At 38.6% G+C, this 26,103-nt stretch overlaps 1 protein-coding gene across 1 annotated transcript; it reads left to right on the top strand.

Moving 5' to 3' along the window:
• Positions 1–2,412: 2,412 nt before the first annotated feature.
• On the top strand, positions 2,413–2,954 carry LOC126235372 (uncharacterized). Its single transcript, XM_049944095.1, has 2 exons — positions 2,413–2,823; positions 2,925–2,954. The coding sequence occupies exons 1-2, from the start codon at positions 2,413–2,415 to the stop codon at positions 2,952–2,954; spliced, it is 441 nt and encodes a 146-aa protein (XP_049800052.1).
• The last annotated feature ends 23,149 nt before the right edge of the window (positions 2,955–26,103 follow it).

The raw sequence follows: 26,103 nt of genomic DNA on the forward strand, positions 1-26,103 counted from the left end.
TGGAAAAAATAAAAATAGTTTAGGTTATGTTCTTAATATAATAGAGGGAAGCATTCCACATGGGAAAAATATATGGTTAAGTTCTTTTAGATTTGAGTGTGTTAGGACAAGATTTGCAAGAATCTGTGTCATGTAAGGTTTGTGGTGGGCAAATTAGCATCTCTGAAGACTCATCTGCAAGGACTGGACTGGCTAACAAACCTGATATTCAGTGCGAAGTTTGCAGGCTCTCGACATCATTTTGGACTTCTAAAAAGTGCAAGAATGACTTGTTTGAGAGCAATGTTAGGGTACTTTAATGCTGCCTTCTCGCAGCTGGCAGCTCGCTGCTGGCACACAGCACCTTACTACTTGCCGGCAGCCTTGTTGCATGTACGCTGCAGGTACCTTGCTGCTCGCCATGTGTATTCATCCTTCAGCTATTACATTACAGGAAAGTGCACAACTACAGTGGCGTCAAGCGTAAAACGTGTTCTCCACATCATCTGACGACAATGACAGTGATTCATTTGCTACAAAAATGTGGTTGTTGGAATGGAGAAGGAAGAGGAAGTATGGAGTGCACCCTTTGAATGCTGAACGTCCTCACTACGGATACTTTCACAAGTATTACCAACAGCTCAAAAACTATCCAGATCACTTTTGCAGACATTTACGAATGTCGCAAGAAACTTTCCAGTACATTCTAAATCTCATTGAACCAAGAATAGCTAAACAGATGAAGATTCAGCCCAACATTGTTAATGCAATTTCTGTGGAGGAACACCTGGTACTCACTCTGAGGTAATATTCGTCAGATTTTATTTATGTCTACTTTATGTACTACATCTGCCATCTGCTTAGGGTTGTCCTAATAGTAAAATTTATAACTTAGATGTAACTATAACTTTAAAAAATATTACACCCAATTACTAATGACAGATCCTATACAATATTTTTCTGTTGCATGATTTTGAATTACAGGGATATGAAAGACTAACAAGATAGCTACAAATAAAAACAATAATAAATACATTTCTGATAGTCTTATTTTATTTTAACCAATTCTAACTACATTTCAAATTTGCTTTATAATGTGACAAGGTTTATTTAGTCCTCTTTTTAAGCTCGGTTGTAGTGCGGGTCCATGACATTCACAAAACTTACTTCCGCTTCACTTGGGCGATCGTAGTCTGTACCACCAGTTATCTTCTCACCGGGGCTTGATGTTTGTACATCATTAACTGTGCAATGTTGGTTACTAAGTGCTGTTCCTGGTGCAAATCTGATGGATCCATTTTCAGTGCTAATATTTGAAGTAGATGGATGAATATGTATATACCATTGCGAAGCTTCATCGCATCCTCTGTAACTTCGATCTGAAGATCCGTATACTCTTTCCATAAGTAGTTTCTGCACATCTATTCTGAACAACATTTTGTCAAAAGGAGTCATGCGTCTCACATGAGGAGGAAGAGACATGAAGAAAGCTACATCTTCATCATTTTTTTCTGATAACAGCGACTCTTTTTCCTTGCACATACGCAACTTCTCTTTTTCAATTTCTATCAACTGAATTGCAATTGGGTCTACAGGTCATGGTCTCTTCCTATAGGCCCTATGTTCAGCAGGTGTAGAGTTTGGTGGTGTCTCAGTGTGATCAGAAGACACTGGTGAAAGTGGTGATGCTAAAGACGTTGTTGGTTAGCTATGAGCTATAACAGCATACTTGCTGTTGTGTTCAATTCCCACTAGTCACTCTAGGTTCAAAATTATCTTGTAAGAACATCATAGCCTCAAAATACAGCCACTGTACTGGAGCCGTCTGAGCAGCACCACCTGAGGTGTTCCTAGGAAGCGTGTTCAGCCTTTCTTTGAACTGCTATGGAAGACTTTTCCATTTTTTCTTAACATCACAGACTACTGAAATAAGAGGAAAAATATTTTTTTAAAGAATAACCAATTCCATTAAGTACACAATGTAGTTACATAAATACACAGTGGAAAGTAACACACTTCCCCCCCCCCCCCCCCCCCCCAGGTTCTTGGCAACAGGGAACTCATATGCAAGCCTAGCAGGAGAGTTTAGAGCAGGAATAACCACTGTTTCTCAAATTGTAAAACAGGTTTTATCAGTGTTGTGGCAAACACTACAACCATTGCATATGAATGGAAGAAGAATTCAGAGAAACAGCTGAAATGTTTTATGAGAAGTCGGGGTTTCCAAATTGTCTAGATTCTGTTGATGGGAAGCATATATGAATTTTAAGCCCTAAATGGTCTGGTTCTATGTTTTTCAATTATAAAAAATACTTTTCAATAGTTCTGCAGGCTGTATGTGATACAGACTGTAAATTTACTTTTATTGAAGTTGGAGAATTTGGAAAACGAAGTGACAGAGGCACTTTCAGGATGTCTGTTTTGTTCGATAAAATGGTGAAAGGCATGCTTCACATTCCTGAAGACGACTTTCTACCAGGTACTGCTGTTAAAGCCCCCTTTGTCTTCATAGGAGATGAAGCGTACACCCTTCTCAGACACCTGATGAAACCTTTTGCCAGGAGAAATCTTGATTGCTCGAACGAAAAGTTCAATAAAGTTCTTTCACGAACTAGAAAAACTGTTGAATTTGCCTTTGTAATTGCGGCTGCGAAGTGGCGATTACTAAACAAACCAATTGAAACTAAAGTAGAGACTGCAGAACTGATTGTGAAAGCTGTTTGCGTTTTACATAACATGATTGTGGACAAAGAGAATGTACTGAACAATGTGGAGTACAGAGACATACTTCCTGGAGTTCAGCCATCAAGAAGAAACAATGTAGCTCCTGCTGAAGCTATTGAGGTAAGGAATCTGTTTAAACGTTTCTTTAATGAATAAAATATTGTGTAATGCAACAGACAATATGCTGCTTATGTTTTACATAAATAATTAATCTGTTTCAGTGTTCATTTAATGAAGAAAGTATTGTGTAATGAAATTAAATTGAAATGCAACTTACGTGTTCCACATTTTATTGCAACTTCTTTCCAAAGTTTATCCAGTATGAAATGGTTGTGATTATCTGCATGCCTGTGGTCCCAGATGGTGTTCCATTCAAAAACAGCTGAAATAATCATTTGCTTCAAATCTTCACTCATTGTTTGTGGCCTGTACAGAAACTGCATCCAACAAACAATATTGTGCACGATGGGACACGAAACTACCACGTGCACAACAAGCAGTCAAACAGTGCTCTGCTAGAGTGACCTTGAAGCAGCCAATCACAGTACAAGTTTCAGGCCAGACGGCGATGATCGTAGCGTGAAACACAAACCAGCTTGATATCATTGCCTGGTGAGTATCGTAGTGAGTAGTGAGCAGCGAGCGGTGCGAGCTACGATGGTGCATGCTAAATGGGACGATAGGATTCTGTGGGTTTGATTCATCATCACCGTGCCATGCCAGTGAGCAGCGAGGTGGCAGCATAAACGTGCCCTTAGATTCCTGTATGGAATGAGGTTCATTGGGAAAGGATTGACTGCAGCTGAAGTATTATGTGCAATGCTGAACTTGCCAAACCCACCAACCAGATCAAGTAAGTACACAGAAGTAATTGGTGAATGCGTCAAATCTGTTGCTGCTGCTTCTATGAAAGCTGCTGCTAAAGAAGCAGTAGAATTAAATAACACAACAGACTTATCTGTGGCAGTTGATGGCACATGGCAGAAGAGAGGTCACACATCAAAAAATGCAGTTGCAACTGTCACTAGTGTTGACACAGGTAAAGTTTTAGACATTGAAGTGCTAACTAAATGCTGTCATCAGTGTAAATCAGTTGATGAAACAAGTGAAAGCCATAAAACAAATTGTGCTAAGAATTGTGAGGGAACTATTGGGGGTATGGAGGCTACTGCAGTTGTTTCTATGTTCAGATGTTCACAACAGGAGAGAGGTGTGTGTTACACTGAGTGATGTGATGGTGATTCAGAAGCTTACAAATCAGTAGTGGAAAGCCAACCTTATGGTAATAAGCAGATTGTTAGGATTGAATGTGTGGGCCACGTTCAAAAATGGATGGGAATACATCTCCGAAAATTTAAGCAGACAAAAGGAAAAGAGAAGTTATCAGATGGAAATACTCTAAATGGTAAAGGAAGACTTACAGACAAAAACATTGATGAACTCCAGCATTATTATGGAATGGCAATAAGAAACAATACACATGACCTACAGGGGATGAAACGAGCAGTGTGGGCTACATTCTTCCACAAATCTTCCACTCATGATACACCTATACATGGTCTTTGTCCACCTGGTGCTGATTCATGGTGCAAGTACCGCAAAGCTCAGGCAGCGGGTAGCGAGGAACAATTTAGGCACAAAAATAGCATACCATCTGCAGTGATGGAAGCTATTAAACCAATGTATAGAGAATTAGATCATCCTGACCTTCTTTCGAAATGTCTCCGTGGTCGAACACAAAACCCGAATGAGTCTTTCAATAATGTAATTTGGACCAGCATACCAAAAAATGTCTTTGCAGGAAGGAGAACTCTATGCTTGGGTGTTTGTGATGCTGTGATAACGTTTAATGATGGTATAAAGGGAAGAATTGGGGTACTAGAGGAACTTGGTATCACTCCAGGTGCCAACGCACTGCAAGCCTTTCAGTGAATGGATGGACTTAGCATCATGAAAGCCCAGCGTGCAGCAGAGGAAATGACTAAAGAAGCAAGAGGCAGGAAAATAAGGAATCTTCTAGGTTTGCAGGATAGTCAAGAACAGGATCCAGATAATGCTGATTATGGGCCTAGCTGTTTCTAGAAGCTGGCATGCATCCATGTGTAAGTTAATATGAAATAAAATGTTTGAACGTGATTTGCCAGAAATGACATTTTAAAAATTATTTGACCCATTATCTCAGGAACTATTACAGATACATATCTCTAATTTTACACTATGTTTCCACTTAGTATACTGCAGCTACTGAACCTCCCAAAACATCTCTACCTCTAACGGTTTTTTACTTATGGAAGAAAAAGTGGACTTATTTCTCTGTATATTTTGATTCTGGTTCAGTAATCTGAAAAGGAGTGATACTATATATCCCAAAAATTTCAGATCTCTATCTATCACAGGTTCTGAGATCATGGGTCATCAATATTGCAAATTTAACACTGTGGGTATAGGACATACGTACTCCCCTTAAGTAAGTATGTGAATCAGTCCCATGGATCACCAAAGGTTGCCCATGTCTGATATAAATGAAAGATCCACAGAGAGAAAATGAAAAATATACATAGTCATTTTCCAAAAAGAATAGTAATGGTCCAAGACAAATCATGTCATGCTAATTTGAAATCATAAACATATTTAAAAACCATATAACATATCTATGTAGTGGAAACACAGTGTGCCTAACAGCAAAATACCTAATAATCATTTGATAACTAAATACTACTTCTTACATAGAAATCCCAAAGCAGGACTGCAGTTTCTGAACAACCACAGTATGTACTAAAGTGTGTGATACCTGTGATTAGATTACTGTAAAATGTTTCTAAAATACTTTTCAACCATTTCCATGACAATTTTACAAAAGATGATTCTAACAAATTATGAGTGTATTCCTCAAGCTCAGTTAACCAATAACAAACCCTAATGATCACTGACATATCAAGGGCATTTCACATGAAAATCATATGTAATTAGCAAAGCACATAAATAAAGTAAACTTTGTACATTACACATAACAGTGAAATAAACAAGTCTTTCAGAAACAACAGTAAGTCAGATTATAAGAATGACTGGAAAGAGTTGTACACACATTTACAGAATTTACAGGGTTAAAAAAAGCTTTTGATAATAACTGGAATATGCTCTTTGAAATTCTGAATTGTGAATTTAATTTAATTGTGTTTTATTCATTTCATGACATACATTTGCAATTCATTTGGTTTGCGTAGAGGAGACATGTCAAAAATTTATAATACAGTTAGAATGATTTTTACATTAATAAATAATAGCACTACAATAAATAATAACACTATAGGGATGTTTCTTGGAACATGTAACACATTGTGTACAGCTGAAATTTCCAGTGTGTGATACCTGTGATTAGATTACTGTAAAATGCATGAATTCATCCACTGAGTAATAACACTTCTGTGTCAGTACCTTACGTAGCTTTCTTTTAAGTGAACCTAAATTCATCTGCATTGTGTACTGCTCAAATTTCCAGTCTGCCCTGCATGAATTCATCCACTGAGTAATAACACTTCTGTGTCAGTACCTCATGTAGCTTTCTTGTAAGAGAACCTAAATTCATCTGCATCAACTTGTTCCCTTTTAATTTATTACAAATTTTCATTCCCATATATTGAGGTCCCTGGGTCTACAGTCTGTGGTTATGGGTGGGGAGTATAAAATTTTCTTGGTTTCTAGTACCATGTGTGTTGTAATGGTGACCGGAATGGTCGCAGGGTAGTTGTGACGGAAACGCGGTGGGACACGCGGAGTGGCCCACGAACAACAACACAACGGGAGAGGACGGACACAAACAACGGAGGACGTTACGACACAACAAGAACAGACAACAGAGTAACAAACCAAACAAGACAACCACGTCCACTGGAATAGAAACATGATAGTCAATACGCTATCTGAGGCAATACGTCCTGAGACGCACGCAACGTTAGACTGCTGGCTGAACGCGAGGCAGGCACTTAAGTATGCTATCGGGGGTGCCGCTATTGGCTGCAGGGACCACGTGTTCCACGGTGGTGCACTCACACTAAAAGCAGGCCAGGAGGCGCGTGCCGCCACAGCTTACGGCGCGATGGTGCAGAGACCTCTATGGGTCTTCGACGTCCATGACGTCTGGCGCGGATTCAAATTCTGTAGCACGTGGTACCAGAATGTGAATGGACAAAATGGTTTCCCTCAAATAATTCATGTCTGGTGTGCAGAAATATGATAATCTCATATATGTATAAGGATGGCAAAATTAATATGTTAAGTTTTCTAAATAATGGTCAGCATGGTTCTTTGTGATTTGCAGTGCACATACTTTGAATGATTTTTTTTCTGTATTTTTAGTATCCATGCTATGTTTGTCAACTTACCCCTAATAATGGATTTGAAGTGGCTTGTATACACTACTTTTTGTGTGTCCATGTCACTTGCAGTTGATAATATTTGCATTGCAAATGCAGAGCTGCTAAATTTGTTTGCTAGCTATTCAATGTGTGCCAGCCAGCTCCAATTTTTATCTACATTTAAACCTAAGAATTTGACTGAGTCAACTTCTCCTATATCTTGGTTATTTTGTACAATCTTAATCTGCTCGCAGTTTGGCTGTTTGCTTTTGAACTGTATCATGTTAGTCTTAGATATGTTTAGATTCAACCCAATTAGCTGAAACCAAGTTTCTAAGGGTACTGATGGTACTGATCACAGATTTGGGAATTTTTTCTGAATCCTGATCTTCAAATAAGACAGAACTGATATTTAATTGTAAGTCATTAACATAGAATAGAAATAGGACTGGGCCTAATATGGAGACTTGTGGAACACACTGAGATTATTTTTTCCAGTCGGAAAAATAATATGCGCCATTTGAAGAGAATCTAACTCTTTGCTTTCTGTTTGATAAGTAGGGTTTAAGCCATTGTAGGGCACTGCTGCTAATACTTTTCAAGTTTGTAAACAAGTAATGCGTGGTTTACAGAATCAAACGCCTTTGTGAGATTGCAGAAAATTCCTACCATCTTATTTCTCTTGTCTAATGATTTACTTATTTTCTCAGTGAGACTGTTTACTGCATCTATCTGAGTCAACTTCTCCTATATCTTGGTTATTGTGTTACCATGTCACCTCTTTGCCAATTGACACTAGGTTCAGAATGCAATTTGCATCATCAGTGCAATTCAGCTGGCTCCAATACGAAAATGCTCAGTGCACATAATTTTTAGTCCCTGGCGAGTGCTTTTCTGCATACATGAAACCATCTAGAACTCGTTGTTTATCTACTGCCAGCTCTCCATAGGCAAATGCTGGGCGCTGCTATGTTGCTATGTATAATCAACCTGACTAACCCACACACCATCTTCTAAATTGAACCTAAACTAATCACACAGCAAGCCATTAAGTGTCTGATATCACATGAACAAACTTAATTTACCATCACTAAAGAACTCGGAAAAGCATATTTTTCATGCGCATTTCTAGGCATCTCCACCAGAAGTGCCACTGAGAATAATGCCTGCTGCTGAATGGCTTTTTGGAAAAGGCAAGGCAGAGAGGCAAGTGCAAGGTATACTACTACTTAACACTACGTGTGGTCTGTGATTCTCTGTGCACTGGCTGATGCATTGTCTGCTTGGTACTATCCCGTCTGTCGGAGCATGTGTGAAAAAATATTTGCACGTCATCACTATACAAGTAACTGTTGTAAGCAGTGTGTTATCTTTCAATAGGGGTTGAAATTTTTATTAAATTAATTACTTTTTACAATAATGATAGAAACCCAAGAAATGAATTAAAATTTGTGTCAAGGCCAGGACTTGGACCCAGGTCTTCTGGCTTTCTAGGCAGGTGTGTTAGTCATTACACCACTGCAGTGATATAACTACCACACCTTCATGGACTAATCTACTCCAGTGCCCTCCATAACACAAACTTCAGTTCACATTTTGACCTTACTTTTCCTCTCTTTAGATCATCCATGAGCCTCTATCATTATCGTAGATTAAGATGAGACTCAAATGTTTCAAGAAAAATTTAGTTATATCAGATCTAATTATTTTTTTATGTTACTCTAACCAGCTTTAGTATTGCTGTTCTTTCAATCTCCTTTAACTCTTATATATCTATAAGACACTACAAATGTCCTTATGCTGATGCCTTGACAACTAAAAGATAAATAAAGCCAGTGGCTAGCGTTGCTGCCCCTGGATCATGGGGTCCCAAGTTTGATTCCCGGTTGGGTTGGGTATTTTCTCTGCCCAGGGACTGGGTATTTTTGTTGTCCTCATCACTTCATCATCATCATCATCACCATCATCATCATCATCATCAGCATCATTTGTGATAGTGGTTACATTGGACTGCATAAAAAATTGAAGTGTGAAAAAAAAGTGAGACTTCGTATGGCACTGATGACTGCACAGTTGAGCGCCCCACAAACCAAACATCATCATCATCATCATCATCATCATCATCATCATCATAAGTAAAGCCTTCATGCACTACACTCCCTAAGGGAAGGTGGCACTGGGATGTAGATGGTTTAAACACATTGCATAGAATACCTGATGCAATATCAGTTAGCTACAAGCTAGTGCTGTGCTTAGTGGCATAGTCATTGCGGTAATGTGTGTATAGCTTATAACTACAACTGAAGAAACATGCAATCATCCAGATCCTCACAGCAGAAATTATTGCTCCAGCTGATGAATACTGGTAATGCCTGTGCAGTGTTAGCACTGTATTGTGCTTGATAAACAGATACAAAGCTGGTGGACCGGTAACGATGGAAACACAGCTTTTGATTCACAAAAATGATGGTGTCTGAGTTTTATGATGCCAGTGAACTTAGCCACATTCTTTGGGAGAAGCAAACTCAACCATTAAAGCAACACTTTATATTAAGTCTCTCCGCACTGTAAAAAAGTGCCTTTAGAGATTTGAGGGGAGAAATTTTGATACAATGGGACACTCTTAAAAGTCACACTCTTCACATGCCACCATGAAAGAGCTTAGGAGGCAGAAAATAATGACAATACTGCATCTGCTATACCATCAAGATTTAATGTCCAGTGATTTTCATCTGTTTCCTAAAATGAAGGAATGTCATCATGGGCACTATGGTACCAATGGAGAAATCCACACAGGTGTCAAGACGCGACTGTATGAAAAGAAGTGGAGTTCTTCCACAACAAATTCATGAAACTTATTTATTGCTGGAGAAAATGTGTCCAGTTGTCTTGGGACTGTGATGAAAGGAATGTGCCTTTGTATTAATGAGGAAATTATATGAAAAAATTCTATGTTTCATTTACTAAAATAATTCCTTCCAGTCATCTGTACAATTCATGGAGGCATTACTTTAATGTGCATGAACTATGTTGGTTACTTGTTCAATTTCACTAATAACTGCATAAGATGTAACCATTATTGTACCTATGAGTAGTAAAAACTTTTCTAATTCAGTAACTGGTCATTAATTGCAACACTGAAGAGTGTCGAGGCATGTTTATAGCTGTAAACTGTAGAACAATATTTAGTGATATTAACACAGAATCTGAATGTAAAATAATTTGGGTGAAAACAAGTGTGGGTCACACATAATAATTGGATGCTTTTATAGTCAGCCTGCCTCTGCAACTGTAGTAGTAGGACATTTCAGGGAAAACTTGAAGGGTCATGCGTAAGTTTCCTGGCCTTGTTATAGTATTATGGAAAGATTTCAATTTACCAGCTATAGGCTGAGAGGCTCAAGTAATTATGGTAGTTATTAGGGACAGGGAACTGTCTGAAATTGTTCTCTCAATTTGGCAAAAATTCTAAAAAAAATTAGTCTTATGTTAAATCTGCAAACAGATCAAAGCAACCAGTTCAGACTGTCAGTGACTGTAATGGCATTGAAACACAGGATGCCAGAGAAAAAGTTGAAGTACTAAATTCCTTTTTCCCAAACTGTTTTACTGAGGCAGATCATACTGTGGTTCCTACTTTCAATCGTTACACAGATGTCAAAATGACATATACCGAAAGAACTGAGTGTGGGGTAGAAAATCAATTAAAATCACTCAATGGACAAAGATGACTGGATCTGGTGAGTTACCTGTATGACTATACATAGAATATAACAATATTATGAGAAGGAAAATTGCTACTCAGAGTGCTGTTTCAATTGCCTGAGACTGCAGTCATGTGTGTGTGTGTGTGTGTGTGTGTGTGTGTGTGTGTGTGTGTGAGTGAGAGAGAGAGAGAGAGAGAGAGAGAGAGAGAGAGAGAGAGAGAGAGAGAAAGAGAGAGAGTGTAGCAACTTTCCTTCTCATAATATTGTTAGATTCCATCCTGGATTTTCCATTATGATAGAATATGTGAAAGAACTTGCAGCTCTTGTAGCAGCAGTCTGCCATAGGTCACAGGACAAATGTTCACTATGTACATAGTACACCTAGTGGGTAACAGAAGTTTCATAAGGCTGTTTGCAGATCACACTGATGTATACAGAGAAGTTTCAGTAATAGAAAAATGTAGCAAAACACAGGAAGAACTGCAGAGGATCAAGCTTGGTGGAGGGATTGTAGTTGACCATCAACGTAAACAAATGTAATGCATTGTACATAAGTATGAGGGAAGATCTGTCACTGTAAGATTATACAATTTCCAAACAATCACTCGAAGTAGTGACAGCCACTAAAAGTCCGGAAGAAATATAAAGAGAAATAAATGCATTAAACAAATAGCAAGAAGGCAGTTGCCAGACTGAGATTCACTGGAAGAATGCCCAAGAAGTGATGACAGAGGTAGCTTACAAAAGCCTTGTTCAATTGATACTTGAATATTACTTGTCAGTCTGGGACCTGTACCAGAAACTGTTGACAGAGGTAACAGAGAAGATCTAAAGAATAGCAGTGTGCTTTGCAGTGTGTGTTGATTCAGCAATTGCAAAAACTTCACAGAAATCCTCATTGGACTCCAGTGGCAGACGTTACAAGTGAGTCATTGTTCATCAGGATGTAGTTAACTGTTAAAATCGATGAGCATACTTCCTAAAAGGGTCAACCAATTTATTGCTTCACCATATGTACAAGGTGTGGCTATGAAATAATTGGACTACTGCTGTAAATGATTGTGTTTCAAAAACATACATATTTTGTTATTGTCATCTTCAATATAGCCCCTCCTCTAACCCTACAATACTAAATGCAAGTTTTGCATTGATGAAAACAGAGCTGGAATTCTTCCTCTGTGAGTTTCTTGATAATATGTGTTGCTTTCTCTTTCACTGCTTCAGCAGACTGTAATATTGTTTCTTTTAATGAAGATTTATCTGTGGGGAATAGATAAAAGTCACATGGACCTAGGTGACATGAATAAGTTGGATGGTCAAACAGTGGGTTACTGTACTTCATTAGAAACCTCGATACAGACAATGCGTTATGAGCCGATGTGTTGTCAAGATGCAGGACCTATGACTCCTTCTTCTGCACCTTGCTTTATTATTTTCTTATTGTCCCACACAATTGAGCAAGAACCTAAAGGTAGTAATACTGATTAATAGTTTGGCTTCAGGAACCCAGTAAAGATACACAATTCCATGAATATTGAAAAAAAAATCACTGCCTTTAATCTTGATTTGCTCATTCAAGCCTTTTTTTTTGCTCTGAATGAAGTTGGGCCCTTCCAATGCAGTAATGGTATTTAGTTTCTAGAACTTTAGTGAAAAAACAACTTTTGACATGTTTTATCACTCTTTTCAAAAAAATTAAGGATCATTTGAAATGGTATTCAAAGTGTCAGAACAAAAATTTTCATGAGCTTCTTTCTGTTTTATCATGAAAATTTCAGGCACCAGTTTCACAAACACTTTTCTCGTATTAAACTGGTTCTGTAAAATCTACTTTGCACATTACTTGTCAATTCCTATAGTTTCAGCAATTGATTGAATACTCAGCGAAAGGTCAGATCAAATCAGACCACCTACTTTTTTGCTCCTTTTTTTATGTTGAAGTGTGTCATTTTCAGTATTTTCTTTTAGAGAAAGATAGGTTTCTGTAGAAGTTTTTACAAGTTTATGTGAAAATTCATGACAATTTGTTGCTCTGTTATTATTTGCTGGCAAATCAAAATAACAGCTCTTACACAAATGAAGGCCACAATCACACTGATTTGTCTACAGACATCAGAGATGCCGCATTCGACTGAGAAGGCTTCAACTTCACAGCTATTTATTGTTCATCTTTGACACATGTGTAATTACTCTGTGAGAGCATCAGTCCTGATATTTTATAGCCACACCTTGTCTGTCCTGCAAAAAGGACAGTAAGGTAAAGTTAGAGAGATTTGAGCTGACACAGAGGCTTACGAATATTCATTATTCTCATGTAACATCTGCAACAGTACCAGGAAAGGAGAGGATGTGACAGTGTACACAGAGCATCCCCCGTCACACATCAAAAGGTGGCTTGTGAACTATAGATGTGAATATAGTAGATGTTTGACTCACACTGTTAACAGAAACTTGGCTAATTTCAGTTTTCCATGTTTTATATTTTTCAGTTGTCTGATTATCTTAATTCAGGAACTGAAAATTTCTGTTAGCTCAACAGCAAGTAGCAGTGTTCATTGTACAGCCGCATAAGAAGTGGTAGCAGTCACCATTGTTACAGACATGTGTAAATGTTTTCTTTGCCCGTTTTTTTAAAAAAAGGATAGGAAGAAGGAATGAATGTGATGAATGAATGAATCAACTTATAATTGAAACTGCATGTTTAGACAATGTATCCAGCTGCCATCATTTACTTATTGAAAGCATGTTCCATGGATTCATACAGTGATGCTTATAGATACGGAAAGTGTCAACACAATAGGGGGGGGGGGGGGGGAAATCAACTGCGAACCCATTGCAGTTGTCAATAATGTTGCCCCCATTGTGGAATTTCTGGAGAACAGAAATAAAAAAAATTACTTAATAGAAATAACAGCACCGGAATGTCAGTACTTATACTAAAATAAGTGATACCATAGATTATATCTAAAAACAAAGATGATGTGACTTACTGAACGAAAGCGCTGGCAGGTCGATAGACACACAAACACACACACAAAATTCAAGCTTTCGCAACAAACTGTTGCCTCATCAGGAAAGAGGGAAGGAGAGGGAAAGACGAAAGGATGTGGGTTTTAGAGGAGAGGGTAAGGAGTCATTCCAATCCCGGGAGCAGAAAGACTTACCTTAGGAGGAAAAAAGGATGGGTATACACTTGCACACACACACATATCCATCCACACATATACAGACACAAGCAGACATCTCACAAGCAGATGGTCTTTAAATATGTCTGCTTGTGAGATGTCTGCTTGTGTCTGTATATGTGTGGATGGATATGTGTGTGTGTGCGAGTTTATACCCGTCCTTTTTTTCCCCCTAAGGTAAGTCTTTCTGCTCCCAGGATTGGAATGACTCCTTACCCTCTCCCCTAAAACCCACATCCTTTCGTCTTTCCCTCTCCTTCCCTCTTTCCTGATGAGGCAACAGTTTGTTGCGAAAGCTTGAATTTTGTGTGTGTGTTTGTTTGTGTGTCTATCGACCTGCCAGCACTTTCGTTCGGTAAGTCACATCATCTTTGTTTTTAGATATATTTTTCCCACGTGGAATGTTTCCCTCTATTATATTGATACCATAGATTTATTCATAAACATGAAGGTCTTACAAAAGTATAGCCCTCTGAGCACTGAGCAAAATTGTGTATACAGGTGCATCCTCCAGTCTGAGAGGAGAGAGTGTAGCTGCTTGGCACACATTTGACAGTGCCTAGATGGCAAAAGGGAAGATAGCCCTTTACTCTGGCTGCAGATGAGGGTAACCTTCATTTGTCTGTCCTGAGTAATAAAAGGCATACCTTATATAGCAAATTTAGAGAAATTAGAACTTTTATTCTACTGGCTCTGCAAATCTGAATGTATTGGCCCTGCAAAGCTGAACATTGGCTCAAAACAGATAATTCAGTGTATAACACTAATCTAATACCAAAAACTGGCACCTGATGTTTATTTAGATGTTATTAGAACTTTTTTGTATTCTGTATATAAGATGGTTGGAACATAAAAAGTGGCAACTATTTATTCACAACTGATACAAAAGAGTTACATATTTGCACCTGTTACTGTCCTTCAGAGTAGTCACCAGTGTTGTGTAGAACTCATTGCCAGTGATGTAGAAGGTGTGTTATACCGTTAGCAGAGCCTGTTCTGTTGATGGAGCGAATGGAGCAGTCTACTGTCTGTTGAGTCTCTGGAACAGTTTTGAAGCGAATGCCATGAAGTGGTTCCTTCATCTTTGGAATCAAGTCAAAGTCACAAGGACTTAAGTCTGGGGAGTATGGTGGATGGTATAGTACTTCCAAGTCCCATCGACTGAACAGAGCAGCCACAGTTTGCGCTGTATGTACCCATGCATTGTCATGCAAAATGATGGCTGGGTTGCGCAGAAAGTGTTGCTGCTTCTTTCGCAAAGCTGGTCACAGTTAATGCTCCAAAATATGAACAGTAATACTGTGCATTGACTGTCTTCTGTGGAGGAATGTAATGTGTTAGGATAACACCACCACAGTCATACACAAGAATCACCATAACTTTAGATGGCTCCATTCGCACCATCAACAAAACAGGCTCTGCTAACGGTATACTACGCCTTCCACATCGCTGGCAATGGGTTCTGCACAATGCTGGTGACTACTCTGAAAGACAGTAACAGGTGCAAACATATAACTCTTTTGTATTGGTCGTGCATAAATAGTTGCCACTATTTAAGTTCCAACCCTCATAATATTTGTAAAATATTGTAAATGCAACTTATAAGTTCGAAAATCACTGTAGCAAAAGAAATTAGGTCTTAAGATGAGTTAATGGAGGAGCTACAACTAATGGTGCACCTCAATCTGACTAACAAAATCATCATTGAGCCATACCAAGAAATGGGATCACAGTTGCATAGGTTAAAATAGCACCAAAAACTAGCACCTGATCCTATTAATGCCCACCACATAAATGATAATGATCTACCCTTTCTTAGCATGTGAGAATGTAATAACTTTGTACTAGTTTTAAGCAAGCTGTCTCTGTACAATTTTAGTATTTTAAAGATTGTAAAAAGTAATCTTTCTAGAAAATTTATGAACACACAGTGAGATGGTCACTGAGTGTCTGCATTTTCTGGTCTGTATAATTCATATGTAAATTGAAAAACTTTCAAATGGTAATGCAAAATATTGTTTTGATGACTCAGAAAAGTGATCAACAAGAATATAAACTGTGTTCAATATAGCACTGGAGAGGCAATCTTTCACTAGATAGGGTCGGAAAACATGTTTGGAGATGAATGGTGTACCTGTTGCTCTGTTGGGCTTGGAGAAATTGTCCTAGGGTTATGGTGTCCCATGAACTTTATTCCATGGGAAAGGCTATGGCACACAGTCAGAGTTGTAGGGAGGATAGCCATGTGAATGAAATATGAAAAAAACCATGTATAGCTGAGATGGACATTTTAAAAATAGTGCTCCAATGAGAGGTGTCTCATTGTACAGAGTCAAGTGAGACAAGGCAATACCTGGGCATGCAGCCTCAGTGGTGAATGGGCATCTACACTTGCTAATGAAGTGCACTGTTCCATGCTGCCACCAGTTGGAGGTGCTTTGGAGGGACTGCCATAGAATATACAAACAGACCTCTCCAAGAATGTCAATACTAGTAACCACATGAAGGAGGCTAGGCTGAAGGTCCAGATTAACAGTTATGCTTATATGGTTGCAAATTGTAATTGTGCAAGTTTATGGAAGAAAATACGATGTTTAAAGCAGTCACATTAAAAAATAATGTACATAGCTAAAGACAGCAGAAACCCCGCTCTCTTTCAGTGAAGCACTCGCACTTCAGACAGGAATTTACTGAGCACAGCAAGAAGTCAAGTTGGAACTGACAAACAGGTCCAGCACATAATTATTATAAGTGACCGTCACTCCAGTGTTAACATATTTTACATTCAACCAGCTAAAGAGAAGGCGGTATTACACCTGGTGTCAAGTACAATGAAGCACAGCAGTACCAGGGGATGTGACAAATGTTGCAGGGTGTGGGACAGTCACTGCACTTAGAAAATTTTTCAGTGTCTTTGGACTTTGAAAATTTTCAGCAGCTGCTGGTCTTAAAGCACATTTCCACCAGTTGTTGGACTGAAAATCATTTGAGGTCATGGGGACTTTGATTTTTTGCACCCAATATTGGACTCTGAAATAATTTGTTGAAGTTTGGACATTGATCATTTGATGTGAAGCATGAAATATATCAGGCTTGAATGGAAAGTAAATTGAGCAGACCATTACCACAACTCTTAGTTCACTAAGGGCTAGCCAACATCAAGATTCCAACATTGTTATAAGAAGGTAGTGGATCTACACTCCTGGAAATGGAAAAAAGAACACATTGACACCGGTGTGTCAGACCCACCATACATGCTCCGGACACTGCGAGAGGGCTGTACGAGCAATGATCACACGCACGGCACAGCGGACACACCAGGAACTGCGGTGTTGGCCGTCGAATGGCGCTAGCTGCGCAGCATTTGTGCACTGCCGCCGTCAGTGTCAGCCAGTTTGCCGTGGCATACGGAGCTCCATCGCAGTCTTTAACACTGGTAGCATGCCGCGACAGCGTGGACGTGAACCGTATGTGCAGTTGACGGACTTTGAGCGAGGGCATATACTGGGCATGCGGGAGGCCGGGTGGACGTACCGCCGAATTGCTCAACACGTGGGGCGTGAGGTCTCCCCAGTACATCGATGTTGTCGCCAGTGGTCAGCGGAAGGTGCACGTGCCCATCGACCTGGGACCGGACCGCAGCGACGCACGGATGCACGCCAAGACCGTAGGATCCTACGCAGTGCCGTAGGGGACCGCACCGCCACTTCCCAGCAAATTAGGGACACTGTTGCTCCTGGGGTATCGGCGAGGACCATTCGCAACCGTCTCCATGAAGCTGGGCTATGGTCCCGCACACCGTTAGGCCGTCTTCCGCTCACGCCCCAACATCGTGCAGCCCGCCTCCAGTGGTGTCGCGACAGGCGTGAATGGAGGGACGAATGGAGACGTGTCGTCTTCAGCGATGAGAGTCGCTTCTGCCTTGGTGCCAATGATGGTCGTATGCGTGTTTGGCGCCGTGCAGGTGAGCGCCACAATCAGGACTGCATACGACCGAGGCACACAGGGCCAACACCCGGCATCATGGTGTGGGGAGCGATCTCCTACACTGGCCGTACACCACTGGTGATCGTCGAGGGGACATTGAATAGTGCACGGTACATCCAAACCGTCATCGAACCCATCGTTCTACCATTCCTAGACCGGCAAGGGAACTTGCTGTTCCAACAGGACAATAAACGTCCGCATGTATCCCGTGCCACCCAACGTGCTCTAGAAGATGTAAGTCAACTACCCTGGCCAGCAAGATCTCCGGATCTGTCCCCCATTGAGCATGTTTGGGACTGGATGAAGCGTCGTTTCACGCGGTCAGCACGTCCAGCACGAACGCTGGTCCAACTGAGGCGCCAGGTGGAAATGGCATGGCAAGCCGTTCCACAGGACTACATCCAGCATCTCTACGATTGTCTCCATGGGAGAATAGCAGCCTGCATTGCTGCGAAAGGTGGATATACACTGTACCAGTGCCGACATTGTGCATGCTCTGTTGCCTGTGTCTATGTGCCTGTGGTTCTGTCAGTGTGATCATGTGATGTATCTGACCCCAGGAATGTGTCAATAAAGTTTCCCCTTCCCGGGACAATGAATTCACAGTGTTCTTATTTCAATTTTCAGGAGTGTATTTGGTATATTACCTTAGTACACTAATTATACCTTATACAACCCTTTTGCGTTAGACAAAGGTCAAGATAATCATGTCAGAGACATAAAAAAGGTAGTAACCTCCACCTAGTAGATAATTTAATATGTAAATGGTTATGAAGTACTAACATATCAAATCCATAAAACTCTGTCAGTTTGTAGTAACAACTGAAATTGCCATTTTCCGTTTTAATTAATGTATAATAAAAACATATTATACCTCATCACTCATTTTTGTTTATCGACCAAAATACATACGGCCAAGTTCAGAATATTATTAACACTGCTATTATCCATCTTTATAAGCAACATATGTATTAAAGTTTACTGATATTCATAGTAATTATGCAAGTTTAAGAAAATAATGAAACCCAACACATGTAAACAAATCATCAAAATTTACTTTCTGTGTAAGATACAAAATTAACTGTAAATGTAAACTGGAATTTCTGATAAAATGTCGTCAAAAAATGGTAGAAATGGTGTGCTTCATTTTGCTACTGTGTAAATAATGAAATTTTCAAAGACATTGTTTATTCCCCTTATCTGATGTAAATTCAAATGTTATCATTGTTTTTTGGCTAATTTGTATGTGTGAAAGAAACAGTAATGTTTTTACTGTTTCTCTGTGTATGTCAAACTGACTTGAGGTAATACTATTCAATTGTAATTACTGAAAGCTGTAAAATCAACAATGGCGTAATTGTTTGGAAGTGTATAAGAGGTTGTGAGTTGGAGAGTTTGACAATTACTGCTGAGCTGTTATTTGTGATGAACCACATGTGTCACTCTGAGTAATAAAATATCATTACTCTAACAATCCTGTTCTTGTAAGGAGCACCAGGACACAGAATAAGAAGAAGTTAACTATCTGTTTTACATCACTCAACTGAACTGTATAATTTCAACGAGACTTATTGGCAGCATGTTTATATTAACTCACTCCTAATAATTTTTAAAGAAGTTGCATCTCATGTAAAAGCATGATTGCAGATTGAACATATATGCATTGATTAATCTTCATCCACTTTGCATCGGCGACTAGTAATATACTGCTGTGTTTTGGGGAAACAATAAGTTCAATATACATTGATTAACTTTGTAACTGAGAAACAATCCCTGTCACATCATCTTGAGATGCTTTGCTGCTCTTAGATCTGATGAACTTATTAATTTTCCAGTGGGCATATAATATAAGTAAACACTGCGTCTGTGATTCCCACAGACATCTATAAACTTTATAACCAAATTCAATGTGATATTAAGTCCCAATACGAGGAAGTAAGAACACAATTTCAGACCAAAACATTAACATTCTGCATATTAAAATAAAAGAATTAAATATATTAACAATCTGAGGTGTAGATGATATTTTGGTAATGAGAATTTCTGAACACTGCCTTAACAAGAACAAAATACATTCAGCCTCTCTACAAAATTTCTATATGACAATCTACTAATGTAGAGCTGGCAGTAACTACAAGGAAGTAGCAATATTTAAAAATATAGAAACTGTCAACATCCAGAGCAGTAAAACAGATTTTTGAGATTGTAGTAATAAAACTTAGATTTGATTTTAGCGGCTGTATACTGAAATCCATCAGGAAATATTGAGATATTTCTGAAGAAAATTGAAAGCTATGAAAGTTAAGTTCAGCAGCTTGTGAGGTTATAATTTGTTGTAACTTTAACATTGATTTTCTCCATAAATAAGGAGAGAGAGCCACTCTACTTCACCAAATCCAATAATCCTACTGTCATTGCAAATCGTGAATGGAGAATGACACCAACCAGTCAGACAGCCTTGGACCAAATTCTAATTGACTAACATTTTCAAGTGGTCCATGAAAGGATATAATACTGAACTTAATGAGCATGAAGCATTAATACTTATCATGGCTGTTAAAGAAAAACTACCAAAGAAAATCACATTTAAGGGCAAATGCATTAGCTTTGGACAGGACAATGTAAACAATTTTAATTCAAGTGCTGATACAAAATTCAGTATATATCTAAAAACAATGGTGCAGCATTTTGATAGCTCCTCCCTTGTAAAAATCAGTAAGATAGAATACAGGAAACAGTAAATGGATAACAAAAGAGAATGAGAACTTCTTACTAGAAAAGTAAAACAGTGTGTCATATACACAAAGAAAATAGTGTCACAACATATAAGAAAAAAATTAGAAAAATTAATTTAATATAGTAGACAAAAAGGATGTTGAATGGCATGTATTAAAAATTCTACAAACAACATGAAATATGTATGGGATATCATAACAAAGAAAACAAAAAGTAGGGAAGTTTAACAGGAATAATATCTTGTTAAAGTAATGGAAGAGCTGTTTCTAATTTGAAGATTGGTTTGAACACCTCACTGCTTTTACTAGGCATGGTCTTGTTAGAGGTGCCATCTCATCGCCATTTCTACAACCCTTCAACTGACTTACCTAACAACTAATAGGGAGAGACAGTTAAATGTGAACTCCGAACCATCATGCAACTCAGCATTTTTCATGTCAACGAACATTGCTAGAAGGGAAAAAAGTGATAAATGACTAATAAAAATCCTAGGGCTGACAAGAGATTGAACTCAAACTTTGGATCCATAATCTAGCACTTTGACACTGAACCATTGAACAAATACAATTAAAACATGATCACAAGTCCAATTGAAACATTAAATAATCAAAAGTCCAGGTAACCTACTGTCCCCACACCCTCCACTCAACAGGTTCCTCAACAGGTTCTCTCTGTCCTATACCTCCTCCCATTACATGTCCCCTCAGCCTCACTGACTGCTGCTCTCTGCCAACAACCTGCCAGTCTTTTGCCCTTCACTGTTCCTCTCTTTTACTCTCCCCATTTCTCCTTCCCCCCTCTCTCCCTCCCTACGAGGCTCCCGATGCTGTGCCTGGCAGCCCTATCCTGTCACCTAGCCCCACACACTCTGCCTGGCAGCACTGGCTCCTCTGTCCCCACACACAGCTTACTGCTGTTTCTGGTGGATGGGACACAGTGTATTCTGGCTGAAGTGGACAGAGTGCATATGTGTGTGTGTTTCTCTTTTCCTTTTTGAAGAAGGCTTTGGCTGGAAGTTCAGTGTGTAACAGTCTCTTCATTGTACCTCACTGCAGCTCAACATGTCATCTATACAGTGAGTAGCAATCTCCTTTTCACAATACTGTCAAATGAAACATCAATTTATTCAAAAACTACTTCACTAGAATAGCTTCATACTTAATATAAAGCAGTATCAAGACACATAAACATCCAGTGGCAAAAACCTGTAAATGATCAATGTTTGTTAGTAATGTTAGCAGTAAAAACCACAGAAAAAAAAACACACAAAGAAAAACATACTCAGCAGAAATTGATGGTATGCCAAGCATGATGTTTCAGTTCCCTCTCCAAAATATAATTTACCTTCTATGCAACTGCTCACTACAATCAGGCATCTTTCCAGAAGTATTAAAACAACAATAGTAATACCTATTTACAAGAAAAGCAAAAAAAAGGTCCTATATTCTTAGTTTGGAGGTTGTATCATAACACGCAGATTATAATTATGAAATACTGCATTACAATAAAGAATTTTTCTCAGATTTTATTAGCTTTTAAATTTTTTAAATTATTCCATGCACGTCATTATTCAGTAACTATGTTCATATTTGCTGTCATTATAGTTTTATTTAAGGAATAAAGTACATTAATTACACAGTAATAAGTCCTAGAAACAAAGCATTTCTGCTCTCTCTAATGTAATGTAGCACATGCACACAATTAACAGGAAAATGTGACAGACAACGTTCATAGGAATTTGGGTGGAAGTGAGTATGGATGATATTCAAGTACTGAAGCCATGAATTATATACACTTTAACTCTTTATTAACTCTTATACAAACAATGTAATCAGAACACCCTTTACAACCACCATAGCATGAGACACTAGAACAACAGTGGACAGGACAAAAAGGCAATCATTTCCAGAAAGGCATACTTGTTCATTGTGTTTTTGTACTGTATCAGTGGTCACTGTGGATGTTGGCAGTCTGTGCTGCCACAATTTTTATATGGCTTTTCAGAATTAATTCCAACTACTGTATGCATAAAATACACTGATGGTCCACGACATTATGACCCTGTTCACCTGAGACTGAGAGCCTTCTTGCTTGTTGCATTCATGTGACACAGTAAGGAAAGAATATAAGAGAAACAGAGAAGAATGGGTAGTCATTATAGCAAAGACACAGACAAAAAAGGCAGAATTCCACTGATATAAGTGAATTTGATAAAGGTCAAATTGTTATGAATTGTCTGGGAATGAGAATCTCTGAGATGGCGAAGATGGTTGGATGTTCACATATTACAGTCCTGAGCATCTGTGGAAAGTGACTGAAGGATGATGAAATAATGAGTAGGTCACATGGTACTGGATGCCCACGTCTCATCACAAAGCTTGGAGACTGGAGAATTGTCTGTTGTGTAAAGTAGGATAGGCAATGATCTGAAGCACATATGATGACAGAATACAATGATGGTGCAGGCACATTTGTTTCAGAGAACACCATTCAAAGGCCGTTGTTGAACATGGAACTCCACAGCACATGACCTCTAATTATTCCCGTCTGATTCAATGACATTGTCAATTAAGATTGCAGTGGCACAGCATCACTGAGCTTTCACCGTGGATCGACAGACACAAGCTGCCTGGTCAAATGAATCACATTTCTTTTTACACCAGGTTGGTGGTTTTGTCCTCACACACAGTTGTCCAAGCGAGTGGCTGCTAGAAGCATGCTCTGTGCCATAGATGCAGCTGGTGGGGGCAGAGTTATGTAGCGCACTTCCATGGGACCTGTGGTAGTAATCGAAGGCACCATGACAACTGTGGACTATGTGAACATTAGTGAGGACCAACTGCATTGCTTCATGCTCGATGTCTTCCCCTACAGCAAAGACATCTTTCAGCAAGATAACTGTCCATGTCACAAAGTCAGAATCATGCTGCAATGATGTGAGGAGCATGATAGTGAATTCACACTGATGTCTTGGCCACCAAATGCCCCCGATCTATATCCACTGGAACAAATATTGGGTGTCAGATGCACACACCCAAATCACTGGCCCATAATTTATGGGAATTTCCTGATCTGAGGAGTGACGTATGGTGTTGCATACCTCCAGAAACCTACTAAGCACTTGTCAAATTCATGCCAAGCAGAACTGCTGCTGTATTCTGTTTGAAAAGTGTTTTTGTGCAAAAATCCACAGACCAATACTAATATAGTATACTTCTGCATCAGTACAGCAATAGTAGAAAACTATACTTACGTCAACCTTTAGTTACAAAGATCATTAATGAGCAACAATATAATGAGATATTTGGAAAATGATTATTTCTTATATAACAGGTTTATAATATTACATAAAAACTGGAAAATTCAATTTATTTCCTAAAGAATAAATATATAATGAAAATATTTCTTTTGAAACATATGAAGTGTGCTTTTTCTTTTCAATATTTATAGTCATAAAAACTGTTTTAATCTATTTCTGAGAACAATATGTTCAAATCAACATCAAATACAAATTAAGTTTGAAAGGTATATTACTGCCATCTTTTGAGTGATGCCATATTACCCATAAATAATTTTCTGTATTGCAAACCATGAAGAAGTTTTCTCAGAATTTTAGCAAACTGGTAACATACTGATCTTATGTTCTGAAGGATTACAGGCAAAATCAACTGACTAGACTGATTCAGGGTGTCTGCACTTCTTGTCTACTGCCTCAAAGAAATGCTGGGACAATTATTTCTCCTTCCCAAATCTTTTCTTTCAAATATAAATACACGAGGATATATCTATGCATCAAAATAGAAATGCGCAACAGACAGCACTTATGTCAATGTAAGAAGAGAGGTTCCAGAACAGACTTGAGCACACTGGCAGATAATGGGAAGGGAGGACAACTGTCTTAAGAATGTAATCAGAACCCACACTAGAAAAACAAAAGGAAGAAAACATATGGTAGATTGTAATTAAATTATTTCCAGCAAGGATGTTCAGTGTTATGTATGGTACAGTGTTTCACAATCAGAAATATTGTGAAGTAAGATCAGATGAAAACATCCACTAACATAAAAAGCTATAAAATTATATTTGACAAATGACATGGGAAATGTGCATAAGCAGTAAGAATTTTAACATAAAAAACAGTCAGGTCTTCAGTGAGAAAACAGATGTAAGGTCTAGAGGATTCTATGTAGGCATTAAATTGAAAAGCTATCCAGCATACAGTCTGGGGATGCAGCAGGACAGGATAAGAAGGAGATTAGAAACTTAAACATGAGTGACAGGTCAACAGGTGCAACCGTATAAATTTAAAAAATCAGAAGCAGCTTGAAAGGGCAGCTCAAGGAAATGGTGGCAAATGATAAGAAGCTGAAGAAAAAAATGAGCAACATTAAAATTTACAAAATAAAAACAGATCAAAGATTGAAAATGAATTAGCCTGAAGACTTGAGAGATAGTGAAAGAATGGGAAAAGGGAAATAGCTGAAAACAAAGTGGAAGCCAAAAGATGAGATTAGTAGGAGCTTGGCTGAAGAGAGAAAAAAGAAGTTTTATAACTTCCAAGTCTCTGTTGATTTTCTAATAAAACAGTATTCAGGTTTGAAATGTGAGGCTCATTGTGAGCAACCGACTACAAGTAATAACTTTCTTTGGTTATACAAAATTTAAAAAAAGGATAAAGTTTGCCACAACCTTGTTATTAGCAGGTGAAATTAGTGGATTGCACTATAAAAACACAGGAAAGCATGTGAATTTTAAACTTTTCCTGTTGAATTGAATGTTGTATGAAATCTTTGGCTTACAGCTGATTGTCATTATCTGTCTGCATGTGAACTAATCAAAGACTGATGAAAACTTCCTCTGCTCTGCAGTTTGTTAGCATGCTATATGTACTCTCCACATGCATTAACTTCATGGTGACAGACCGGCCACAGAACCTGGCAGGCAGAGTCATTGATGGTGGAATTACAGAACACAGCTGATATTGGCCTCCTTAAAATTCACAAAGAAGGTCTATATTTATGGACAACAGTAAGCAACATCAGTGTTCCTACATATAGATTACCTAAACATTTTGCTTCCTTTCTGAGACCATTGGCAGGAAGATGCTCACATCGTACACATGACATCGTGGAATTTATCAACAGATTGGGGGCTCTCCATCTAAGCATTTTGAACCATTGCCTTTCTTAGATGTTTTGGTTACACAGAAGAATGATGGTTCCCTAGGGCATTAAGTTTCTTGTAAGCACACTCACACTTGATGATTGTAAATACAATCAGTTAATACTAAAACAAGGAAGCAAATAAAGAGGAAAGCACACTGGCAAAATCTCTAGCATTTCTTCACTTTGTTGGTAATATTTAGTTTATGACAGCAAGAATCCTGTGCAAATTTCAGGTGAAAGTAGTTTTCCACAAATCATCTAAGAT

This window comes from Schistocerca nitens, chromosome 2, assembly GCF_023898315.1.
Source record: "Schistocerca nitens isolate TAMUIC-IGC-003100 chromosome 2, iqSchNite1.1, whole genome shotgun sequence".
NCBI lineage: Eukaryota > Metazoa > Arthropoda > Insecta > Orthoptera > Acrididae > Schistocerca > Schistocerca nitens.

What these genes read in the sequence shown, in the direction of transcription:
- LOC126235372 (XM_049944095.1), top strand. Translation starts at nt 2,413, where the DNA reads ATGGTGAAAGGCATGCTTCACATTCCTGAAGACGACTTTCTACCAGGT. An exon ending in CTCCTGCTGAAGCTATTGAG is followed by an intron (nt 2,824 to 2,924) that starts GTAAGGAATCTG and finishes AATCTGTTTCAG; the next exon opens with TGTTCATTTAATGAAGAAAG.